General features: G+C 28.6%; 3 protein-coding genes across 24 annotated transcripts in view; 1 reads left to right on the forward strand and 2 right to left on the reverse strand.

Annotated features, from left to right (window-relative positions):
• The first annotated feature begins 32 nt into the window (after positions 1–32).
• Positions 33–3,829, forward strand: LOC126846114 (bifunctional arginine demethylase and lysyl-hydroxylase PSR). Its single transcript, XM_050585280.1, has 7 exons — positions 33–502; positions 1,559–1,764; positions 1,844–1,996; positions 2,349–2,545; positions 2,616–2,763; positions 2,858–3,222; positions 3,689–3,829. Exons 1-7 carry the CDS (start codon positions 427–429, stop codon positions 3,711–3,713), a joined length of 1,170 nt encoding a protein of 389 aa, XP_050441237.1. The 5' UTR covers positions 33–426; the 3' UTR covers positions 3,714–3,829.
• Positions 3,793–6,607, reverse strand: LOC126846113 (ubiquitin carboxyl-terminal hydrolase 14). The gene is made up of 11 exons (XM_050585279.1): positions 6,391–6,607; positions 6,030–6,316; positions 5,840–5,957; positions 5,600–5,772; positions 5,437–5,534; positions 5,207–5,363; positions 5,078–5,143; positions 4,821–5,003; positions 4,594–4,699; positions 4,337–4,525; positions 3,793–4,213 (listed from the first exon to the last, which is right to left on the reverse strand). The coding sequence occupies exons 1-11, from the start codon at positions 6,404–6,406 to the stop codon at positions 4,140–4,142; spliced, it is 1,467 nt and encodes a 488-aa protein (XP_050441236.1). The 5' UTR covers positions 6,407–6,607; the 3' UTR covers positions 3,793–4,139.
• Positions 6,608–8,742: 2,135 nt separating this feature from the next.
• The window catches only part of LOC126846921 (uncharacterized), a 44,481-nt gene continuing 26,154 nt past the window's right edge, over positions 8,743–27,069 (reverse strand). For 2 of the 22 annotated variants that reach the window (XM_050586805.1, XM_050586802.1), the window contains exons 3-11: positions 20,141–20,170; positions 12,505–12,528; positions 12,138–12,188; positions 11,279–11,308; positions 11,165–11,194; positions 10,951–11,010; positions 10,327–10,365; positions 10,067–10,162; positions 8,743–9,108 (exon numbers count right to left, since the gene is read on the reverse strand). In XM_050586805.1, the coding sequence (XP_050442762.1) occupies positions 8,921–9,108; positions 10,067–10,162; positions 10,327–10,365; positions 10,951–11,010; positions 11,165–11,194; positions 11,279–11,308; positions 12,138–12,188; positions 12,505–12,528; positions 20,141–20,170 (548 nt within the window). In that variant the 3' untranslated portion in view covers positions 8,743–8,920. Of the gene's footprint in view, positions 9,109–10,066; positions 10,163–10,326; positions 10,366–10,950; positions 11,011–11,164; positions 11,195–11,278; positions 11,309–12,137; positions 12,189–12,504; positions 12,529–12,610; positions 12,641–12,704; positions 12,772–13,863; positions 13,943–19,665; positions 19,717–20,034; positions 20,059–20,140; positions 20,171–20,234; positions 20,302–21,393; positions 21,503–27,069 lie in introns of those variants that run through there. The other 20 variants (XM_050586809.1, XM_050586795.1, XM_050586811.1 and 17 more) reach the window with 20 other exon arrangements.

Here is a 27,069-nt window from a genome sequence, read left to right on the forward strand (position 1 = left end):
GTTAACAAAGTTTTTTAGGTTAGGACTTTACTCAAAGTATCTTCAAAAGGTATAATAATATTACTGTTAAGTTAATAGTATTAACTATCAACATCAAGAGCAAAACGGCAGGGCCTACTAGTTACTAAATATGTAAATATAGACAATAGTACTGCGGTGTTTTTTTATTAACGCGTTGTGACTTGTGAGGTACTCGTTTGAGAATTGAACATCGATATTTTTAAAACCTGGAAATTTATTATGTACGGATGTAAAGCCTACTTAAATTATTATCAATTATGATCTGCACGGTACTCTTGAAAACTCTGGTAGTTAAACGTGACAAACAGTATTAATACCTACGTTATTCTATGATATATATAACGTCGTTAGTTTTAAGGAAGTTGACGTTAAATCGTTTTGAGTTGTAAGTAACGAAAATCCACAATGAGCGATTCGTCGAATAGTTCAGAGTCCAGGACTAAGCGAAGGATACAAGAAGCTAAAAATAAAGCGAGACCCGGTAAGATGTCTGATAATTACACACAGTTCTCTATGTAATATTATTCTAAAAATGTGCACTTCATCTACCTGTGTGTAAATTTTATGTATGTTAAACAGAACTCGATATTGACAGTTTTCAAAGGTCGTATCTTTTAATAAATATTGGTAATTCATTTTTAATACATAGTAATAAATTTATTCAATGTCAAAAAAAAAAATGCAATCTTTTACCAGAAATTAAAAAATGTCAAATGATGCTAATTAATCATACTTAAAAACAATATTAGATGGGTTATTATAAAACATAAATTTAATGTCGTTATGCAGAAAAAACAATCAATCAAAAGTGATAATAAATGTTTATTGTCTTCATCCCCTGTGATTTTCTAGTGAATTCATACAAAAATATATTATTTTACCATTTTGAGGGGTCATTTTGCTTTATTAGTAATATAATTTGTTAAAATTATTTATTACATAAAACTTAATACAATAGAGATTCAAAAGAATATGTTTAGGGCGAGGTAAAATCCAGATTTTGCTGGTATCTAGATCCCACTCTCCATATACTGGTAATGTTCAGATAGTGCCTGGTTATTTAATTTTTTAAATTATGTTTTATTAGTTATAAATAATTATATTTAATTATAAGTAGGTAATTAAAATAATTGGTATGCTAATTAAAAGATTAATGAATAATTTTAAATGTATTAATAATGTTATATCTCAATATTTATCATATTATATTATATTCATATTTGTGTTTATTAAAGGTTCAGGAAAAATTTACATTTTATTCTTAACTAAAAAAACAAAAATTTCTTTAAATAAATAAGTATTCCTCAATTGGACAGTCATTTTATATGTTTAAAACACATTTTTTTTTAACCGAGTTATTCTCTTTGAAACATATTTGAAACAAATAGATCTCACTAGTTACGTAAAATCTCTATTTTTTCCTTAAGTTTATCTAGAAACATTGTTTTAATATCTGTCCAACCGGATAGTTGCCCGTCTATCATAGTAAAATTTATTATGTACTATTGCTTGACATTGTTTCATATCCTGGATATAGAATTGAGCGATAAAGACGCATGGCACACTTTCAAGTATGCAGACAATTTTAAACCGTTTACCATAGTGAACGATAATGTTGAACGTATAAACGTGGAAAATGTTAGCCCCGACGTGTTTGTTGAGAAATATGAACGACCGTACAAACCAGTCGTAGTTAGAGGACTTCAAAACAGTTGGAGAGCAACTCATAAATGGACATTAGAGGTACTTCGACATTAGCTTTGTTTATTTGTTAATAATATGCTAGTTTTATTTAAACACTTGTCATTGTTTTTTATTTCAGAGACTAGGCAAAAAATACCGTAACCAAAGGTTTAAATGCGGAGAGGATAATCAAGGGTACAGCGTCAAAATGAAAATGAAGTATTTCGTTCATTATATGAACAATAACAAGGACGATAGTCCATTGTATATATTTGATAGTAGCTTTGGTGATGTAAGTTGACATTTTATAAGTTGTTTAAGTATTAACTATTCTAAAATTATTGTATACAGGTTGACTCACTAGCTATGAGTCTTATTATAACATAAAACTTGTATGTTACCGCCTGAAAATCAAAATTAGTTATAAGGGTTTGAAAAAAAAAATATTTAATATTATTCATAGATGCACTACTAGTACTATTACATAGCTTTATTTTTAATATATAACTGAATTTTATGAAATATGACTGGTCCTTAGTTGTGCATCATCCAGTATAATATTTTATAATTTATTACATATTAATTGCTTTTATGTATTATTTATTTTTATAAACAAGACTAATTTGTCTTCTTTTTATTTACAGCACCACCGAAGAAAAAAATTATTAGAAGATTACGATGTACCTATTTACTTTCAAGATGACCTATTCAAGTATGCTGGCGAAAAGAAGAGACCTCCTTATCGTTGGTTTGTTATGGGCCCGTCTCGATCTGGAACGGGTGTTCATATAGATCCTTTGGGGACGAGTGCATGGAATTCACTAATTAGTGGACATAAAAGGTTTAATAATAATAATAAAAAAATTATCTTAAGACATTATGTAATATTTATTTAATTTTTTTTCTTTTAGGTGGTGTTTATTTCCTACTCATACGCCAAAAGAATTACTTAAAGTTACTTCCGCAGAAGGCGGTAAACAACGTGATGAAGCTATCACTTGGTTTAAAATTATATATCCTCGCACGCAACTCCCGACTTGGCCAAAAGACTGTGCACCAGTAAGTTTATATGATCAATTTGTACTCGGTGTACATGTTAAAGTTAAATGTCATTTATACTTTGATCTAATTCAAATCGTATGTCGATTAATAGATAGAAATACTACAATGTCCCGGGGAAACAGTTTATGTACCTGGAGGATGGTGGCATGTGGTACTTAACTTAGACACCACCATTGCGGTAACCCAAAATTTTTGTAGTCGTACTAATTTTCCAGTAGTTTGGCATAAAACAGTACGAGGAAGGCCTAAATTGTCCCGCAAATGGTACAGGGTATTAAAAAACAAAGAACCCGAGCTTGCAGCTGTGGCCGATGCTGTTGATTTAAAAAACCACACTGGCCTCGCTTCGGATAGCTCTAGCTGTTCAAGTAGCTCGAGTAGTTCTAGCAGTTCTAGCGAGGGTAATTCCAGCGAGGAAGACAGTGGACAAGAATCTCTACATGCACATAAAAAAAGGTACCCGCTAGCAAATACAATTTTTCTAAAGATAACTAATTATTATTCTACCAGCCATATAGTTTTACTCAATCCTGGGCAGCTTATTTTTTTATTTACTGTATTAAGTAAATTTTTTCTTATTTAAAGTACTTGTTTATTTTACTGTTTAAAATAACCTGTTATTTTTTAAATATACTTTATTATTTTTTGTAGTTTTGTTCAAATGAAAGTAAAATTGCATTAATATTTTAAATAATGCTAAAGTTTGGCTTTTATTATGTGCATACTTCCTTTTATTTTCTAATACATTTGAGATCAGTTAGCATTGATTATAAATAATAATAATAATAATATTATTTTATTTTTTTTACGAAAAATTCAATTCTAATGTTACAATTATTTTAAATGACGAATTTGTTATTTGATTGATCTGACTTGTGTTTTTTTAATTTATTTTCCTAAAATGTTTCATTTCTTTTTTCAGATGCAAGATATCTTCTCCGAATTGAAATCCTATGGGTAACTTATTAGAAATTCAATTTTAAGGAAGTACAATAAAGAATTTATGATTCAATAATTGGGTCTTCGTTTGTAAATAAAAGTGGAAAATACTTTATTTTATTAATTTAATTCATACATGTTTTTTTTTTATGCTTACTAACAACTTAATTGCAGAGAATATCTTTATCAATAATTAACAGAGTTTACGATGATAATTTACAACACAAATATTATAGTAAAATTTATCAATTTAAACATATCCTATGATTCAACAATAGTAGTATTTTAAATGTTATCAATTGATTTGTAATAATTTCAATAGCTGAAAAACTTTTTTATTATCATTTTTTTTTACACAAGAAAACTAATAAAACAAAATGATAATTTTTTTTTTATTTGCCATGGTGTTTTTTTGGTTCCAACAGTCGTTTTAACTAAGACTCTGATTTGGTTTCTAACGGTAGAAGTTTTGGTCCATAAAGAAGAACGTAAGCACAATGCCAATCACCTGCCAAATAAATTGTTATTAGTAATAGACAATAAACGATCATATTCAGATAGGTAGTCGTAGAATGTCCTTACAACTAAACTACCGCGATCAATTATCATGAATTAATACTAAAATGTTTACCTCCTCCAGACAATTTTAGTATTTCATCTGTAGTGATTGGGGTGACGGTGTCATCATCACATTTAATCCATTTTTCAGACATGGGTGACTGTCTAACCCAACCAACGTAATGGCCGCTAGAGCTAGATCTGCCTTTGTGAGTCAACACCGCCTGAAGAGTGTAATAACCGGAATTGTTTGAACCGTAATCTATCAAAGAAAAAATTTAACTGCGTAAAAATAAACAACAAAACTACAATTAACAAAAAATTATTTACCGTCTTCAAACCAATAAGGAGCTGTGGGTATTTCTACTTCTTTCGAATCGCCCATTTTTCTCGGGTTCGGTTTCACTCCGTCGACGGCCATTTTGTCTTCGAGTTCCTGCATCAAAACCAGACATTAAATAACTTAATTAGCTTAATTGAAAAGGGGAAAGAAGCTGCCCTTAACAGCTGGTCATTTTAAAAATACATCTAATGAAGCTGTTGTAAAATTGATTTACCTTGAATTTACTTCGGACGGGTACCAATTTTTCTTGCAATTCAGGTGTACATAACTCAAACGCATCAAAATCAATAGGAAATTTAATATCTTTCAATATCTTGGCATTGATACGGTCCTTTTCTTTGTAAAAGAATCGCACAAACTGAATAGTAAGATACGCTGGTAGTCTGTTGACTTTTGACTACGAGAAAACAAATGTAAAATTTTCTATCTAACAATTTTATAAAGAAAAACCAAATAAACTTATGTTCTCACCGTTTTTGTGTACACAGCGTCTTTACCGAGGACTGGTGAATGTTTTGTTATATGCTCTTGCATTCTCTAGAAAATTATAAAAATTGATTTAAATCTACTCAAGAAAAGTCATCAGTCAAATATGAATACATTTTTTAAACCCGAATGCATATATTTAACATCTTGAGATATGAAGCAACTTAGTTGTAGAAATGACTCGCTTGTTTTGCTTATGTCTTCTGTATCGCTTTCTGTACATTTCCATTCGACACTGAACGTGCCTCCGAAAAATTGATCAATCATAGATCTAAATAAAAGATGAACAATTATAACAAGCCGTAAGTTTATGTACATTTCAAGACTGCAATTATTACGCTCACTTGTAACTAGTAGTTTGTTTGTCATTATTCTTGTTCTTCAGAGCTGGCAATTTTTGCTGTAGCATACGTACGAGTTCTACCCAACATTCGTTGGCGTCCTTATTACATAAAGTTTTTGACGTTAAAACATGAATTTTTAATTATTATTATAATACAATTTTACCTGTTGCATGTAGTGCCCTTCCACCTTGTCGGCAAACCTCGGGAACGCTTGATGTAACATTTGTAACAAGACAAGGGGAGGAATTGTTTGATTTGTCTCCATGGCTCGATACAAGTCGCTTAACGCCAATGTAATTTTTTCCGGAAATGCAAAGTTTGATATAGACGTATTCGCTGTAAGAGGTACAATAACAATTATTCAAAAAATAACAATAAAATCGTGGCCATAAAAATTACTCACGAGTCGTATTGAATTCTTTCAAGGCAAGTCTTAATTCGGGAACAGTCTTTAGACATTGGACAGTAGCATTTAAATAGCAAGTATTGCCCAGGTTTGCCAGACCAGCAGGCATGTTAGTCTAAATCGGTTTAATAATCGTTTTAATACATTTCAATTATTTAATAACGTTAACGGAAATCAGGGAACTTACAACAGTTGCCAATTGTGTTTCAGTCATGTCTTCGACAAACATTGGTTTGACAGTGGGCTCGACTGGAACGTCCTCGTCCTTACTGCCCATCATCAATATTGTCTGACCTTCTACTATTTGTATGTTTCCCCACGAATCGTCTTTCAAAACTCCACCTTTCATCATTACTTTTTGACGTACCGGATTCACACCCGTCAACGCAAACAACTGCGCCTTGAACACGAGCGGCGGTTCTTCCGTATTTACTTCCACGTCGGTGTAAACTTCCTTTCCCCATTTTACTTTCACTGAAAACGACAAGACGACATAGGTGATGAAACTAGTACTTTAAAATTGTTATTTATTCTTGAGAACGACTTACCTTTGAACGTGGACATGTTTTTATCTGTAAAAAATTGTATTTAACTCCAAGTGGTTTCTAAGTGTCAATCGCGAGCGACGCAGTAATAGAAAGTCATGAATTATTATGAAACACAAGACGGTGATTTCGAAAAAGGATATATTTCAAACACAAAACAACTTCTGTGAGCTTAACAACTATAACAAGGAATACAATGCAAAATGTGCTCGTCACCCGTCAAAACTAAACGTTATTTAGTAGATAAGACCGGCGATAACACGGGTCACCGGTCATAAGTCCCCGCGACCATTAGGTTCCCAATTTGTTACAATAATAATAAACCTTTTCAACTGTAATATTATTTTTATACCTACTTGCAAATAAAATATAGCTAATTATAATTATTTACATTATATTACACAAAGTTCGAGCCATAATAATAATAATAAATGTGACAACAAAACTAGTATCAGGGTGTTATAATATTATGCAGGATAGATCCATTGTCTACAAAAATTTTGTTTTAACAGAAAAAATCGACTAATAATTACTTAGGTGTATTTTTTTTTCTTTCGAATAAATGAGTATTATTTTTTCGAAAAATATGTAATAGCGCTACGCTAAAAACATTTTGATATAAAAAAACATGGTTGCGAAATTAGGGTACGTTGGAGGTTTTTTTTTTTTGGTAATTTTCAACAATAGGTATTATTTTCGAAAATTGTATGTACAGAACATGACTGATTTTTTTTTTATTTGTTCATTTTGACATCTGCTGACGTTGTTGTTTATTACAGTTATTCCGGAAAAGGACCAACTCCTTTCGGGTAGGTTCGATATTAGCTGCGATGCGGCAGCTAGAAGCTATATTGGTTATAAAATGAGGTTTTTTTTAGGCACAATTGTAAGTTTTAAGAACTGAAAATTAGAGTGAAGATATAACATATGCCTATAAGTTGAGTAAAACAAAAACATTCTAGTCAATACGTAGATTTTGAAGACTATTACACAGGTTTAACAACAAGATAGGTCTAACATATGCCTATAAGTTGGTACTTTATTGGACCGAAAAATTAAAAATTTAACCCTCCCCCTTCAAAATTGAGAAAACCACCCAAAAATGTACACTCTTTTAAATTTAAAATTACGAATGGGGGAATATCAGTCAGTGGTAATACAGGTCAATGGCATATCTCTTAAAATATGATAGATAAAATTTAGATGAGCGCATAATTTGATAACTGTTGTTACCAAAACCTTATGTCAGATGTATCAAAATGATAAATCAGCGTGAAATTTCTGATAAGATGGGATAAGTTTCACATTTTTTCTACCTAGATCGGCCATCTGTCCCACTGTGCGTCCCCATACTGATTATTTAGTGTACAGCATTATGGAATACTTTATATTGTAGTAGCCCAAGTTTTTTAAGAGTTTCTTAATAAGTACACTATTTTTATTTGATGTGCATTATGACGTTTAATTATTAATTATTGTCATAAAAAATACAGTGATGTATTGTTATTGTTATGTAGTACAGTGGGGTGTTGCAAGTCACAGGTCAAAATGAATTATTTAGACTGAAAGTGATGGTATTACTTTAAAATAAACGTTAATAGTACTACCGAACAAGATTTAATCATACAAGTACCGGATACTTTATATTTTAAACCAGAATTTTTTTATTTCACAACCTAATACTATTATACCTACCTACTTTAAGGCGCAATTGTAAGTTTTAAGAACTGAAAATTAGAGTAAAGATAGGTCTAACATATGCCTATAAGTTGTGTAAAAAAAAATCATTCTCAAACCAGCACAGTTAATTTATAGATATAACATTATTCTGACTGATAAATGAGAAGATAATAAGGAGGATAAGTAGGTACTGCATTATATAGAGTACCTACTTTATATTGTAGTCGACCAAGTTCTTAAAGAGCAATTCGACATTTAATAATTAATTATTGTCATATAAAAGACAATGATGTATTCAGTATTGTTGTTGTTATTCAGTACAGTGTGGCGTTGCAAGGTTATAGGTCAAAATTAATTAGAGTGAATTAAGACTGAAAGTGATGATATTACTAAAAAATAAACGTTAATAATACTACCGAACAAGATTTAATCATACAAGTACCGGATACTTTATATTTTAAAACAGTGTTTTTTTTCTTTCACAACCTAATACATAATACCTATTATTTTTTGACAATCAGTGTAAACAGACTATGCCTGTAAATGCTATTTTCATGAACACTTCGAATACAACCTGTAGATATATAGGTAAAAAACAACTAATATGATTATAACCATAAGCAAAACTGTTTATTAAAAAAAAAAAACACATTACATTTAAAAATTTAGGAGGAAAGTGCGGTTTGGAATAATTATTTTAATAGAATAACAATAGTGCTGTATTTTTTGTAATGAATTATCTCTTAAATTCCTGGTCTAAATTATAATAACTGAGAAGCAATTTTGAATACTTTTTACTATTAATGAATTTTATTTTATACTTTCTATTAACGACTACTTATGCAGTTATCTATCATACTAAATCCCACACAACATCGTTATGTATAGTAGTTAGATTACAAATTACACGACCCGTTGATTTCAAGGTTTCCCCTAATGCATATTCTATTATATAATTAAATGGCTCAGCCATACTTTTAACCAATCCTTTTAAACGACACATCATGTGTTTATTTTTGTAATCTTCATCATGCGTTCGATCTTAAAATAATATAAAAAAGGTTTATTTAAAAATTTGCCAAACTTAACTTTCTAGTTATTACATTTATTTTATGTGCAAAACACAACTACAGACATAACTAGTACACACATACCTCAGTCAATAACTTTTTAAAATGCAGATAAAATGGAAATACACTCTTTGTATCATATCTCTCATATCATAATAATATTATTCATCAAAATTGTATAAAATACACTTAAAAAAAGCGAACCATGGTTTGTTTCATAATTCATTTTATTAAAAACAAAGCCTCTTATTTTCAATGGAAACCGGAGTTTTACCTTATGTTCAAGAAAATTAAAGAACAAGAACTAAATTAAACAATTAAACCGAATTACATTGCATGTGAATAAAGTAGTGTTCTTTGAGTTAACAGTAAAAATGTTGCGAAAAAATTAAGATATTATTAATTTTATTCCCCTGCGGGGGGGGGGGGGTTAGAATACACCTGCAGTAGTCCATATCAGTCGTAAAAGGCGATTAAAATTGACCAAACAATGGGCAGCAGCGTTGTTTGTATCAAGTATAGATTTATCTATATTTGAATAGCACCTCATAGAAATAAGAGGTGCTACTGCAATGCAGAAGGCAAGGGGAAACCACTGCATTACTATTCCCAACACACAACCGTGACACGCTCTTCTAGTAATATAAAAAGTACTAATCATGAACCCAGAGAAACAAATCTGGGGAATATGAAGAAGCTATTAGCTCTAGCAAGTTTTGACGAAATGAAAAGAATAGCTGATAAAAGAGAAGATTGGTTGAAGCGACAAGGCGAAGCCTTTAGACAATAAAAAAAAAATTATTTTTATGTCAGTTAAAGTGCTGAAAACTTTTAAATTCATCCGAACCATTTTTTCTAGAATATGACTGATATATATAATATTAATATAGATTAAACTATTACAATTGTCAATTCGATATAATATTTACTTAATCCTATAGTATCGATTAAAAACTCTGGAACGTTTAAAGTCAGATCTCTTCTCGTTTGTCCAAGTGTAATGAGGTTAGAGATAGGTGGATCAACTGCAAAAATAACAAATAACCGTCTAGACGACAAAATATTATACCTATAAAGCGACGGTGTATCGCTGGTAAATTTGCATAGAGTTATATCAATGCTGCAATTTTTTTATATACTGTGTTTTCTGAGCTTTCTTTTTATATTTTTTAATGATTATAATAACTACCTAATAGTGGATTACCCTCGGAGCTCGTTGCAGAATTATCTATAAAAAACAAATAGCATGAGTTCAGCTATAAAAAAAAAAACTCCGAATAATAAAATCGGCATAAATAATAAATATTAAAAAATGATCGCCATAATTTAATGACAAATGTTGACACATTTTTAAAAAGTAGAACATCAACGGATAACAACAAGAAAATAATGTCGATTTTTAATATAATTTACTATCTGATACTAGACGGCATATGCAGAGTGGGCATTTTTTATTCGAATAACAATGTCATCCGAATAAAAACATTATTTTGATAAAAAATCTAAAAAATGAGGGTGTATGTAAGACCCGATTGACGGTAAAAACTCATAAAGCTAGAACGGTTGTTTAGTCAAACATTTTTCAAGAAACAAGAAAAATTTTCAAAATATTTCAACTGAGTTTATGTAGACTTATTATTAAAAATAATAATAATTAAGCATTGGAATAATTATTTTTCAAACAATTATCAAAACTTTTAATAAAAAAATAATATAACTTCATGATATTGAGCTCAAATCAAACTTTTATCGTTTTTTAGAAATAAATAACTATTATTTTTGAAATTGGTTATTTACAAATTATTATACTTACCTACATGATATAGGGCGGCGGTTATTTCATTTTGCAGATTAGTTTCGTTATCTAAGTATTCTAAATTTTATTAAAAAAAGTCATTCATTTTAATGGACATATTTTTTAAGAAAGAAATTATTATTTGATTAGTAAATTTATATAAATTATGCACATATGGACTATGTAAAGCACTATAAATATAAAAGAGTAACTATATAAGAGTAATAATTACTTTTCAACTCGTTTTCAATATTTGCCTTTTCTGAAATTAAAACGATTACATTTTGTAGTTAATATTAAACAACTATATGCAAATACGTGCATACATTTTAAGAAATATTATTACCCGGTACAACAAACATGATAACTAGTTCTTCTAAAATGTACATAAAAAAATGGATTAGTTACAGGATAGCAAAAAATCAATTTCAACTATTATTCAATAACATAACAACTATGTTGTTAATTACTGGAATAGTACGTCATTTATTGTCTTTACATGTTAATCTGAGCCCACAAGCAAATGTCCCACAAAATTTTGAACAGTGATACCAACTTAATTCGACTAAAAAAAATGAGATACTCGTTGTTGCCGCTTAAGCGACGATGCATCACTGATAAATTTGCGTACAAGTAAACCTTCGTTGAAGTTTATATATCACTTTCAAAAAACTGTTTTCTAAGCTTTATTAATTTTGTAATTCTACAAATTTGGGAAGAAGAAAGGCTTCCAGAGATTTGGAATAAAACACTTATCTGCCCAATATTCAAAAAAGGAGACCGAGGAAAAGTAAAAAACTACAGGGGGATAACTCTATTAAATACAGGATAAGAGGTCCTATCATTAATAATATCAAAAAGATTAGAGAGATATGCTGAAGAGGCCGTAGGAGAATACCAAAGTGGATTCAGGAAAGGAAGATCAACCACAGACCATATATTTGTAGTGAGACAACTAATGGAAAAGCACTTTGAGTACGCAAAGGACCTGCATATGGTGTTCGTAGACTATAAACAGACTTATGATAGCGTAGACAGGGAAAGGCTATGGGAGGCGCTCAGGGCATTTGACATCCCTATGAAAATTATCAAAATGGTAAAACTATGCAACAGTAATCTATGTTGAAGTTTGTGTATCACTTTCAAAAAACTGTTTTCTAAGCTTCATTAACTTTGTGTTATATAATAATAGTTATCGATAATACCCATCGATTGATTTTCACGAACAATTTTTCTAAGTACTTGGGGAAACACATCTGTAACAAATTAAATTGATTGAGACAAAATAAGTTACAACATGTTTTAATTGTTGACAATTTAACATTTTTCACCCTAGATAAGCTAAATATTATCAATTTCTATAGCTAAGCGTGCTTTAAGTAAATTACAGAAAATGCTACATAAAGTATTTACAAAGTGATCAAAACACTGAAACTATACATTTTGTGCACTCTTCATCTGAACAGAATTTAGAAGCTATAATTATTAATTTATAAATCGTCTGATATTCAGGAAAACTTGACAAAACAATAAACATTACGTGTTAGTATATTAATTTAAAATACATCTTACGTTCTGCACTCTCGATTATTATGTCTGTAATAAATTATTTAAAATAAGTATATATAAATATTAAAACATTTAGTTAAAATTTGTATGATAAAAAAAAATTACTGACTTGTGGTATAGACCTTTTGCCCATAGGACACTGTAGGAAAGTTAGTCATTAAATATTAATTACCTCGTGTGAAAATAAGTTGAATAAAAATTACTTGGGCGACCTGCTAAAACACTAACAAAGACCAGTGGTAGCAAAACACAAACACGTTTCATTTTTATCTGCAAAAAAATTATAAACAAAAACACTTCTTTTTTAGACATTTATATTAGTTGTCAATTAATTATATAGGCTCTGATGCGGAACTAAGAAGGATTTTGTTATAAAATTATAACATGGTCTATGGGTTGGAAAACTCAACATGTCAATCGGATAAGTTTTTCTTGAATCAACACGTAACAAAGATTCTATTTTGACACTTATATCCATAACAATATAGATAAATTGATTACAATGAGTTATTAATTATTTTTGCCGTAGTAATAGATCTGTTATCTACAGACTGTATGTAAAAGTACACAATATAATGTGTACATTCGCCATGATTCATCTTTTCATGTTTTAAATATACATTTGGATACGTTCAGGTTTACCTAAATCTTGTGTTTACACAAAAGCTACCGATACATTTATTATTACACTTTGAACTCGATGACAAAAAATGTGTTAACTAAGCAATATGTAAAAAACAACGCACAATATGTATGTAAAAAAAACATTTGTTTAAGTGTTAATTTTTTACAAAATTTGTATTCGCCGTAATGCCTATCTGTAACAATATGGTATTATCAAACAAGCAAATTCAAATGTTCAAAAACATAAATAAAAAAACACATCATTGGAAAAACAATACCTAACGATATTTTACATGAAGTTTATAAAGGGTTTTTAATTGAACGCGCACTGTATCTAATTAAAGAATATTTCATAGAAATCTGGAATTATTTTAATTATTTTAAATAATGATACTTACAGAGCGGTAATAAACTTGAAAATTTAAAATGTATACATTTGATGGGCTTTTAGTTTTAAAATAAATATCTGCTTTTTTACTAACATATTGCGTTATGTTAATTTAAGTTGAAAAACATGCATATTTTTTTGGTTGTTTTTCCTGATTTTGTATGTTATATTTATGGATATTGGGCCAAATGAGGCACATTTTAGGTTCGATTTTGATCTATAGACATGCTACACGAATAGAATGGTGAATAGTTTCTGTAATATAGTCTTAAATAATATTAGCTAAGCGGTTAAAAATTTATTGCAAAACCAAGCACCAAAACTTAGTAAAAAATGTATTAAATACTTACTAGTAACTTTTGAAGTTATGGTAAAACTCTTGTGAACACCTATGTTACAGCAACCGTTTAAAAGTGATTTTCTTGCGATCTGTTAACTAACAAAAGTGTAAAATCTAACGAAGTTTTGCAGTATGCAAATATATTGTACGATGTTTACTTGTTTATATAAGTGTGAAACATATTTTATATCCTGAACGTAAATTAAAATTAAATTTATTTAAAAAAAAACCTCTTATTTTCAATGGTAACCGGAGTTTTGCCTTATGTTCAAGAAAATTAAAGAACAAGAACTAAATTAAACAATTAAACCGAATTACATTGCCTGTGAATAAAGTAGTGTGCTTTGAGTTAACAATAAAAGTATAATAGCAAGAGATGTATCCATAATGTTATTATTTAATGAACTGTTAATACATAAATACATTAATACTGATTAGTACATAATATTTTCTATCAATATTATATTGAAACTTTAGACGCGAAAGCAATTTTGGGCAATTTTTCCAAAAAGTAACATATGGCCACAATAGGCCAGAGCAATTCTTCCACCATTAGATAGGTATTTTAATTCTCTATCAGACTATGTATCAGGTTTTCAGCGCATTTTTGCGCAAAAGTAGAATTTTTTTAAATTAGTCATTCTTTTACTCGAATTTTTTAAGAAAATCGAGCCAATTTGTTCGTCCTTTACTGTAATTTATTTCTCTCTAATTTAGCTTTGATGCGGAGCTGAAGAGTTATTGTTCTCACAATGTGTTTTCTTTTTTTTTTATCTGGACCCACGATATTCTCAACCGATTTCTCTGTGTAGCAACTCTATAGATCAGTGATCGTACCTTTAAGGTACTTTATTTGACCGAAAAATTAAAAATTTAACCCTTCCCCTTCAAAATCGAGAAAACCACCCAAAAATGTACACTCTTTTAAATTTAAAATTACTTATGGGGGAATATCAGTCAGTGGTAATACAGGTCAATGGCATATCTCTTAAAATATGATAGCTAAAATTTAGATGAGCACATAATTTAAAAACTGTTGTTACCAAAACCTTATATCAGATGTATCAAAATGATAAACAACTTTTTTCATACCAAAAAATAATAATCAATTTTTATATCACTTTTGTTGTAATATTTTTCCACATTAAAACTCATCTCAAATTAAGCTTTTCTAATTGTTTACGTTATTGACTGTTCCTAATATATCACAAACTGGCAAGGATTGCAATTATTTTCTTATAATATACCTAAATATTACAGCTTTTAATTAAATACATTAAAAATAGTCTGATAGGGGCAATACCAGTGAAAACTGATGGGGTAATTAACGGTCTAACATAACTTATGTAATAACCTTATCTAACTAATAATTCCTTTAAACATACAATGTCTTTAAACAATATTATTGTACAATATGTATGTACTGATATATTGGTTTCCGACTGGATTATTAAAGCCTAAACTGAGAAAAAAGATATTTTACGTCCTGTGCGACCTCGATGCCATTTTCGTGATCAGCGTGAAATTTCTGATAAGATAGGATAAGTATCACATTTTTTCTACCTAGATCGGCCATCCGTCCCACTGTGCGTCCCCATACTGATTATTTAGTGTACAGCATTATGGAATACTTTATATTGTAGTAGCCCAAGTTTTTTAAGAGTTTCTTAATAAGTATACTATTTTTATTTGATGTGCATTATGACGTTTATTTATTATTTATTGTCATAAAAAATACAGTGATGTATTATTATTGTTATGTAGTACAGTAGGGTGTTGCAAGGTCACAGGTCAAAATGAATTATTTAGACTGAAAGTGATGGTATTACTTTAAAATAAACATTAATAGTACTACCGAACAAGATTTAATCATACAAGTACCGGATACTTTATATTTTAAAACAGTGTTTTTTTTTACTTCACAACCTAATACTATTATACCTACCTACTTTTAGGTGCTATTGTAAGTTTTAAGAACTGAAAATTAGAGTGAAGATAGGTTAAACATATGTCTATAAGTTTTGTAAAAAAAAAACATTCTAGTCAACACGTAAATTTTGAAGACTATTATATAGGTTAACATCTTGAAATTCAGTGTATGACTTGTTATATAATCACAAAACAAATAAACATACCAAATAAAAATAAACAAAACAATTAAAAAGGGTATAGTTTAACTCAACATGGTCCAAACCAAGCTCAGTTTAAACCAAACACAATTCAAACCAGCACGGGTAATTTATAGATATAACATTATCTGACTGATAAATGAGAAGATAATAAGGAGGATAATTAGGTACTGCATTATATAGAGTACCTACTTTATATTGTAATCGACCAAGTTCTTAAAGAGCAATTCGACATTTAATAATTAATTATTGTCATATAAAAGACAATGATGTATTGTTGTTGTTATTCAGTACAGTGGGGTGTTGCAAGTCACATGTCAAAACGAATTGTTAAGACAGAAGTATTGATATTACTTTAATGTTAATACTGCCGAACAAGATTCAATTATACAAGTACTGGATACTTTATATTTTAAAACAGTTTTTTTTTTCTTTCACAACCTAATACATAATACCTATTATTTTTTGACAATCAGTGTAAGCAGACTATGCCCGTAAATGCTATTTTCATGAACACTTCGAATACAACCTGTAGGTATATAGGTAAAAAACAACTAATATGATTATGAGAAGATAATAAGGAGGATAAGTAGGTACTGCATTATACAGAGTACCTACTTTATATTGTAATCGACCAAGTTCTTAAAGAGCAATTCGACATTTAATAATTAATTATTGTCATATAAAAGACAATGATGTATTGTTGTTGTTATTCAGTACAGTGGGGTGTTGCAAGGTTATAGGTAAAAATTAATTAGAGTGAATTAAGACTGAAAGTGATGATATTACTAAAAAATAAACTTTAATAATACTACCGAACAAGATTTAATCACACAAGTACCGGATACTTTATATTTTAAAACAGTTTTTTTTTTCTTTCACAACCTAATACATAATACCTATTATTTTTTGACAATCAGTGTAAACAGACTATGCCTGTAAATGCTATTTTCATGAACACTTCGATTACAACCTGTAGATATATATGTAAAAAACAACTAATATGATTATAACCATAAGCAAAACTGTTTATTAAAAAAAAAACACATTACATTTAAAAATTTAGGAGGAAAGTGTGGTTTGGAATAATTATTTTAATAGAATAACAATAGTGCTGTATAATTTGTAATGAATTAATTCTAAAATTCCTGGTCTAAACTATAATAACTGAGAAGCAATTTTGAATATTTTTTTCTATTAATGATTTAAACTTTTTATTAACGACTACTTATGCAGACATCTATCATACTAAACTCCGCTCAACATCGTTACGTATAGTAGTTAGCTCACAAATTACTCGACCCGTTGATTCCATGGTTTCCCCCAATGCATATTTTATTACATATCCTTCTGGCCAAATTATACTTTTAACCAATCCTTTTAAACGACACATCATGTGTTTATTTTGGTAATCTTTATGCGCTTGATCTAAAATAATATAAAAAAGATTTATTTAAAAATTTGCCAAACTTAACTTTCTAGTTGTTACATTTATTTAATGTGCAAAACACAACTACAGACATAATTAGTACACACATACTCTCAGTCAAAAAGTTTTTAAAATGCAGATAAAATGGGAATACACCCAATAATATTATTCATCAAAATTGTATAAAATACACTTAAAAAAACTGAACCCTGGTTTGTTTCATAATTAAATTTATTAAAAACAAAGCCTCTTATTTTCAACGGAAACCTGAGATTTTCTTGAACATAATGTTCAAGAAAATTAAAGAACAAGAACTAAATTAAACAAATAAACCGAATGTAATTCGGTGTAAAGTAGTGAATAAAGTAGTGTGCTTTGAGTTAACAGTAAAAATGTTGCGAAAAAATTAAGATATCATTTTTTTATGTCAGTTAAAGTATGTGTATATATATATATATAATAAGATTTATATATATATAGATTAAACTATTACAATTGTCAATTCGATATAATATTTACTTGATTTTATAGTATCGAATAAAATCTCTAGATCGTCTCCAGTCAGATATCTTCTCGTTTGTCCAAGTGTAATGAGGTTAGAGATAGGTGGATCAACTGCAAAAAATAACAAATAACCGTCTAGACGACAAAATATTATACCTATAAAGCGACGGTGTATCGCTGGTGAATTTGCATAGAGTTATATCAATGCTGCAATTTTTTTATATACTGTGTTTTCTGAGCTTTCTTTTTATATTTTTTAATGATTATAATAACTACCTGGTAGTGGATTACCCTCGGAGCTCGTTGCAGAATTATCTATAAAAAACAAATAGCATGAGTTCAGCTATAAAAAAAAAAACTCCGAATAATAAAATCGGCATAAATAATAAATATTAAAAAATGATCGCCATAATTTAATGATAAATGTTGACACATTCTTAAAAAGTAGAACAGCAACGGATAACAGCAAGAAAATAATGTCGATTTTTAGTATAATTTACTATCTCATATTAGACGGCATATGCAGAGTGGGCATTTTTTATTCGAATAACGGTTAATAACAATGTCATCCGAATAAAAACATTAGTTTGATAAAAAATCTAAATAATGAGGGTGTATGTAAGACCTGATTAACGGTAAAAACTCATAAAGCTAGAACGGTTGTTTAGTCAAACATTTTTCAAGAAACAAGAAAAATTTTCAAAATATTTTCGAATAAATTACTGGCAATATTATTTGAATAAATAAAACATAGTAAAATATTCATTTATTTTTAGTACTTTTATCTTTATTTTATTTTTGTATGAAGTTATATACTATATACCTATATAACATTTATCTATAACTGAGTTTATGTAGACTTATTATTAAAAATAATAATAATAAAGCATTGGAATAATTATTTTTCAAACAATTATCAAAACTATTAATAAAAAAAAAATATAACTTCAAGACTTTGAGCTCAAATCAAACTTTTATCGTTTTTTAGAAATAAATAACTATTATTTTTGAAATTGGTTATTTACAAATTATTATACTTACCTACATGATATAGGGCGGCGGTTATTTCATTTTGCAGATCAGTTTCGTTATCTAAGTATTCTAAATTTTATTTAAAAAAGTCATTCATTTTAATGGACATATTTTTTAAGAAAGAAATTATTATTTGATTAGTATATTTATATAAATTATGCACATATGGACTATGTAAAGCACTATAAATATAAAAGAGTAACTATATAAGAGTAATAATTACTTTTCAAATCGTTTTCAATATTTGCCTTTTCTGAAATTAAAACGAATACATTTTGTAGTTAATATTAAACAACTATATGCAAATACGTGCATACATTTTAAGAAATATTATTACCCGGTACAACAAACATGATAACTAGTTCTTCTAAAATGTACATAAAAAAATGGATTAGTTACAGGATAGCAAAAAATCAATTTCAACTATCATTCAATAACATAACAACTATGTTGTTAATTACTGGAATAGTACGTCATTTATTGTCTTTACATGTTAATCTGAGCCCACAAGCTAATGCCCCACGAAATTTTGAACAGTGATACCAACTTAATTCGGTTAAAGAAAATGAGATATTCGTTGTTGCCGCTTAAGCGACGATGCATCACTGATAAATTTGCGTACAAGTAAACCTTCGTTGAAGTTTATATATCACTTTCAAAAAACTGTTTTCTAAGCTTTATTAATTTTGTGTTACATAATAATAGTTATCGATAATACCCATCGATTGATTTTCACGAACAATTTTTCTAAGTACTTGGGGAAACACATCTGTAACAAATTAAATCGATTAAGACATAAAACAAGTAACACCATGTTTTAATTGTTGACCATTTAACATTTTTCACCCTAGATAAGCTAAATATTATCAATTTCTATAGCTAAGCGTGCTTTAAGTAAATTACAGAAAATGCTACATAAAGTATTTACAAAGTGATCAAAACACTGAAACTATACATTTTGTGCACTCTTCATCTGAACAGAATTTAGAAGCTATAATTATTAATTTATAAATCGTCTGATATTCAGGAAAACTTGACAAAACAATAAACATTACGTGTTAGTATATTAATTTAAAATACATCTTACGTTCTGTTCTCGCGATTATTATGTCTGTAATAAATTATTTAAAATAAGTATATATAAATATTAAAACATTTAGTTAAAATTTGTATGATAAAAAAAAATTACTGACTTGTGGTATAGACCTTTTGCTCATAGGACACTGTAGGAAAGTTAGTCATTAAATATTAATTACCTCGTGTGAAAATAAGTTGAATAAAAATTACTTTGGCGACCTGCTAAAACACTAACAAAGACCAGTGGTAGCAAAACACAAACACGTTTCATTTTTATCTGCAAAAAAATTATAAACAAAAACACTTCTTTTTTAGACATTTATATTAGTTGTCAATTAATTATATAGGCTCTGATGCGGAACTAAGAAGGATTTTGTTATAAAATTATAACATGGTCTATGGGTTGGAAAACTCAACATGTCAATCGGATAAGTTTTTCTTGAATCAACACGTAACAAAGATTCTATTTTGACACTTATATCCATAACAATATAGATAAATTGATTACAATAAGTTATTAATTATTTTTGCCGTAGTAATAGATCTGTTATCTACAGACTGTATGTAAAAGTACACAATATAATGTGTACATTCGCCATGATTCATCTTTTCATGTTTTAAATATACATTTGGATACGTTCAGGTTTACCTAAATCTTGTGTTTACACAAAAGCTACCGATACAATTATTATTACACTTTGAACTCGATGACAAAAAATGTGTTAACTAAGCAATATGTAAAACACAACGCACAATATGTATGTAAAAAAAACATTTGTTTAAGTGTTATTTTTTTACAAAATTTGTATTCGCCGTAATGCCTATCTGTAACAATATGGTATTATCAAACAAGCAAATTCAAATGTTCAAAAACACAAATAAAAAAACACATCATTGGAAAAACAATACCTAACGATATTTTACATGAAGTTTATAAAGGGTTTTTAATTGAACGCGCACTGTATCTAATTAAAGAATATTTCATAGAAATCTGGAATTATTTTAATTATTTTAAATAAAGATACTTACAGAGCGGTAATAAACTTGAAAATTTAAAATGTATACATTTGATGGGCTTTTAGTTTTAAAATAAATATCTGCTTTTTTACTAACATATTGCGTTATGTTAATTTAAGTTGAAAAACATGCATATTTTTTTGGTTGTTTTTCCTGATTTTGTATGTTATATTTATGGATATTGGGCCAAATGAGGCACATTTTAGGTTCGATTTTGATCTATAGACATGCTACACGAATAGAATGGTGAATAGTTTCTGTAATATAGTCTTAAATAATATTAGCTAAGCGGTTAAAAATTTATTGCAAAACCAAGCACCAAAACTTAGTAAAAAATGTATTAAATACTTACTAGTAACTTTTGAAGTTATGGTAAAACTCTTGTGAACACCTATGTTACAGCAACCGTTTAAAAGTGATTTTCTTGCGATTTGTTAACTAACAAAATTGTAAAATCTAACGAAGTTTTGCAGTATGCAAATATATTGTACGATGTTTACTTGTTTATATAAGTGTGAACCATATTTTAAACTGTTGTCTTTTTAATGCATTGGTTTTACAATCGAAGCGTTATCTAAGTTATATTTTAAAAAAATTCAATTTTTTTCTTCTTAGAATCCAATAAAATATCTTTAATGATAATTCAGAATTTAAATTGTAGTAAGCACAAAGGTTATATCATTTTCTGGTAAAAAAAAAATTTAACAAGATTGTGAGTTCATAAAAACGTTATAAAAAACAAGTTTAGTGGGGTCGGGGCATAGTGGGGACGGGAAGGTCACAGGTTTACAGAAATGTTTACAACAACAGTGTTGAATTTTGAAAGTGTTCACCCCCTGAGCTTCTCGACAAAGCCAAATCATAGAGTTAAAAGTATAATAGCAAGAGATGTATCCATAATGTTATTATTTAATGAACTGTTAATACATAAATACATTAATACTGATTGGTACATAATATTTTCTATCAATATTATATTGAAACTTTAGACGCGAAAGTAATTTTGGGCAATTTTGCCAAAAAGTAACATATGCCACAATAGGTCAGAGCAATTCTTTCACCTTTAGATATGTATTTTAATTATCTATCCGACTATTTATCAGGTTTTCAGCGCATTTTTGCGCAAAAGTCGAATTTTTTAAATTAGTCATTCTTTTACTCGAATTTTTTAAGAAAATCGAGCCAATTTGTTCGTTCGTTTCTGTAATTTATTTCTCTCTAATTTAGCTCTGATGCGGAGCTGAGGAGTAATTGTTCTCACAATGTGTTTTTATTTTTTTTTTATCTGGACCCACGATATTCTTAACCGATTCTCCGTGTAGCAACTCAATAGATCAGAGATCGTACCTGAAAGGTACTTTATTTGACCGAAAAATTAAAAATTTAACCCTTCCCCTTCAAAATCGAGAAAACCACCCAAAAATGTACACTCTTTTAAATTTAAGATTACTTATAGGGGAATATCAGTCAGTAGTAATACAGGTCAATGGCATGTCTCTTAAAATATGATAGCTAAAATTTAGATGAGCACATAATTTAAAAACTGTTGTTACCAAAACCTTATATCAGATGTATCAAAATGATAAACAACTTTTTTCATACCAAAAAATAATAATCAATTTTTTTATCACTTTTGTTGTAATATTTTTCCACATTAAAACTCATCTCAAATTAAGCATTTCTAATTGTTTACGTTATTGACTGTTCCTAATATATCACAAACTGGCAAGGATTGCAATTATTTTCTTATAATATACCTAAATATTACAGCTTTTAATTAAATACATTAAAAATAGTCTGATAGGGGCAATACCAGTGAAAACTGATGGGGTAATTAACGGTCTAACATAACTTATGTAATAACCTTATCTAACTAATAATTCCTTTAAACATACAATGTCTTTAAACAATATTATTGTACAATATGTATGTACTGATATATTGGTTTCCGACTGGATTATTAAAGCCTAAACTGAGAAAAAAGATATTTTACGTCCTGTGCGACCTCGATGCCATTTTCGTGATCAGCGTGAAATTTCTGATAAGATAGGATAAGTATCACATTTTTTCTACCTAGATCGGCCATCCGTCCCACTGTGCGTCCCCATACTGATTATTTAGTGTACAGCATTATGGAATACTTTATATTGTAGTAGCCCAAGTTTTTTAAGAGTTTCTTAATAAGTATACTATTTTTATTTGATGTGCATTATGACGTTTATTTATTATTTATTGTCATAAAAAATACAGTGATGTATTATTATTGTTATGTAGTACAGTAGGGTGTTGCAAGGTCACAGGTCAAAATGAATTATTTAGACTGAAAGTGATGGTATTACTTTAAAATAAACATTAATAGTACTACCGAACAAGATTTAATCATACAACTAACGGATACTTTATATTTTAAAACAGTGTTTTTTTTACTTCACAACCTAATACTATTATACCTACCTACTTTTAGGTGCTATTGTAAGTTTTAAGAACTGAAAATTAGAGTGAAGATAGGTTAAACATATGTCTATAAGTTTTGTAAAAAAAAAACATTCTAGTCAACACGTAAATTTTGAAGACTATTATATAGGTTAACATCTTGAAATTCAGTGTATGACTTGTTATATAATCACAAAACAAATAAACATACCAAATAAAAATAAACAAAACAATTAAAAAGGGTATAGTTTAACTCAACATGGTCCAAACCAAGCTCAGTTTAAACCAAACACAATTCAAACCAGCACGGGTAATTTATAGATATAACATTATCTGACTGATAAATGAGAAGATAATAAGGAGGATAATTAGGTACTGCATTATATAGAGTACCTACTTTATATTGTAATCGACCAAGTTCTTAAAGAGCAATTCGACATTTAATAATTAATTATTGTCATATAAAAGACAATGATGTACAGGGTGATCCAACTAACGTAAGACACTCATTTTCTCTGAAAGTATGAATATTTTGCGAATTTTTTTTTCCTAAAATTTTAGGTACATATTTAGCTACATTTTTCAATATTTAGAAAAATTTTACCTTCAACCCTTATACGTTAAATAAGTACGAACCTCGTTTTTTCAAATGGGAACATATGTTTTAAATTCCATAAATATAAAGACAAAAAATCTAAAAAAATGTTAGCGTTTGAATTTTTAATTTTCATCCATTTGTTCGCTGTTTATGACTTTGTAAAGATTTGAATTTTGTCTATATTTCTTAATAATTTCATTCGATTCGACAAAGACAAGTAGTTTTATTACGACGGTCATCACATCAAATATAATAATAATTTGATGTTAACGCATTCCGTATCATAATCACATATAATAAATAACCATACATTATTAGACGAAAGGTAGACTGTTACGGATAACGGACTTTACACTTTAACCTAATCTAGCTGGAGCTAGTCATTAGCTGGTTATCTCGGATAACAATCTAGTATCTAAACTATGCATCAGTTACCACGGAATAATCGAGTGACCAGTACCCATAATATATTTTATTATTTGTACAAAATCGCATTATATTTATTATTTGTACATAACCTCATCGCTAACAAATTTCGACTTCGAAGTTCACACGTTTTCCATTAGTGAAATGAGAAATTGCAAACGTAATTAAAAAATGTTAGTAAATTTACATTTTACTTTATAGTAAATATGATAGCATGCTTATTGTAGTTATGTCATAACTCGTTATTTTATAATTTTTTAAATATATCAATTGATAATATTTGCTCTCGACTTTATTTTGACGTTACATTCTTGGACACACCATTAATTTAATAGGTAAGTGTATTAAAGTTTAATAGATAATTTAATACAACGTATTCAATGTACTGTGCTGTTACTTGCTGAATGTAGAACATAGATAGTAGAAAAATATGATAACTAATGATAATAATATTTTGTATTATCATCATAGCAGCAGTTATCAACCTACTTGTACCACGGTTTTTGATTGTTGTGGTTAAATAGCCATTCGTTAGCTGCTGTCAATATAGGTCTGTCAACCTACCTGTCATGACGGTGTGTTAGAAAAGTCGGTAATCTATAAATATGAAACGCTGGTCAAACAAAATATCACAAAACATTTTATTGTGTTTGGTTATCTGTGTACTCATCTATCGGACAATGCGATCATAAATAAGTATTTTATTGGCTCCCGGTCTTTGGAAAACCAAAGAAATATAACAATATTTAAGAGAAAATGTAATATCTTTACAAAGTCATAGCTAACGACTAGATGGATAAAAATTAATAATTCAAACGATAACATATTTTTAAATTTTTTGCCTACAAATTTATGGAATTAAAAACATATGTTGCCATTTGAAAACGTGAACTTAGACCCTTTTTATCGTATAAGGGATGAAAATAAAAATGTTCGATGCATTGAAAAATGTAGTAAAACATATACCTAAAAGGATAGGAAAAAATGTTTTTTCAAAATATTCATATTTTCCGAGAAAATGAGTGTCTTACGTTAGTTGGATCACCCTGTATTGTTGTTGTTATGCAGTACAGTGGGGTGTTGCAAGTCACAGGTCAAAACGAATTGTTAAGACAGAAGTAATGATATTACTTTAAAGTTAATACTGCCGAACAAGATTCAATTATACAAGTACTGGATACTTTATATTTGAAAACAGTTTTTTTTTTCTTTCACAACCTAATACATAATACCTATTATTTTTTGACAATCAGTGTAAGCAGACTATGCCCGTAAATGCTATTTTCATGAACACTTCGAATACAACCTGTAGGTATATAGGTAAAAAACAACTAATATGATTATGAGAAGATAATAAGGAGGATAAGTAGGTACTGCATTATACAGAGTACCTACTTTATATTGTAGTCGACCAAGTTCTTAAAGAGCAATTCGACATTTAATAATTAATTATTGTCATATAAAAGACAATGATGTATTGTTGTTGTTATTCAGTACAGTGGGGTGTTGCAAGGTTATAGGTAAAAATTAATTAGAGTGAATTAAGACTGAAAGTGATGATATTACTAAAAAATAAACGTTAATAATACTACCGAACAAGATTTAATCATACAAGTACCGGATACTTTATATTTTAAAACAGTGTTTTTTTTCTTTCACAACCTAATACATAATACCTATTATTTGTTGACAATCAGTGTAAACAGACTATGCCTGTAAATGCTATTTTCATGAACACTTCGAGTACAACCTGTAGATTTATAGGTAAAAAACAACTAATATGATTATAACCATAAGCAAAACTGTTTAATAAAAAAAAACACATTACATTTAAAAATTTAGGAGGAAAGTGCTGTTTGGAATAATTATTTTAATAGAATAACAATAGTGCTGTATAATTTGTAATGAATTAATTCTAAAATTCCTGGTCTAAACTATAATAACTGAGAAGCAATTTTGAATATTTTTTTCTATTAATGATTTAAACTCTTTATTAACGACTACTTATGCAGACATCTATCATACTAAACTCCGCTCAACATCGTTACGTATAGTAGTTAGCTCACAAATTACTCGACCCGTTGATTCCATGGTTTCCCCCAATGCATATTTTATTACATATCCTTCTGGCCAAATTATACTTTTAACCAATCCTTTTAAACGACACATCATGTGTTTATTTTGGTAATCTTTATGCGCTTGATCTAAAATAATATAAAAAAGATTTATTTAAAAATTTGCCAAACTTAACTTTCTAGTTGTTACATTTATTTAATGTGCAAAACACAACTACAGACATAATTAGTACACACATACTCTCAGTCAAAAAGTTTTTAAAATGCAGATAAAATGGGAATACACCCAATAATATTATTCATCAAAATTGTATAAAATACACTTAAAAAAACTGAACCCTGGTTTGTTTCATAATTAAATTTATTAAAAACAAAGCCTCTTATTTTTAACGGAAACCTGAGATTTTCTTGAACATAATGTTCAAGAAAATTAAAGAACAAGAACTAAATTAAACAAATAAACCGAATGTAATTCGGTGTAAAGTAGTGAATAAAG

This window comes from Adelges cooleyi, unplaced genomic scaffold (assembly GCF_023614345.1).
Source record: "Adelges cooleyi isolate 19-005CV unplaced genomic scaffold, UGA_ACOO_1.1 ACOO_flye_CR_arks_rails_tigmint_CR_PRNA_9, whole genome shotgun sequence".
Lineage (NCBI taxonomy): Eukaryota > Metazoa > Arthropoda > Insecta > Hemiptera > Adelgidae > Adelges > Adelges cooleyi.

What these genes read in the sequence shown, in the direction of transcription:
- LOC126846114 (XM_050585280.1), top strand. Translation starts at nt 427, where the DNA reads ATGAGCGATTCGTCGAATAGTTCAGAGTCCAGGACTAAGCGAAGGATA. An exon ending in CTAATTAGTGGACATAAAAG is followed by an intron (nt 2,546 to 2,615) that starts GTTTAATAATAA and finishes TTTTTCTTTTAG; the next exon opens with GTGGTGTTTATTTCCTACTC. An exon ending in CTACATGCACATAAAAAAAG is followed by an intron (nt 3,223 to 3,688) that starts GTACCCGCTAGC and finishes TTCTTTTTTCAG; the next exon opens with ATGCAAGATATCTTCTCCGA.
- LOC126846113 (XM_050585279.1), bottom strand. An exon ending in GAAAGAATTCAATACGACTC is followed by an intron (nt 5,773 to 5,839) that starts GTGAGTAATTTT and finishes TACCTCTTACAG; the next exon opens with CGAATACGTCTATATCAAAC. An exon ending in AAACAAACTACTAGTTACAA is followed by an intron (nt 5,364 to 5,436) that starts GTGAGCGTAATA and finishes TCTTTTATTTAG; the next exon opens with ATCTATGATTGATCAATTTT.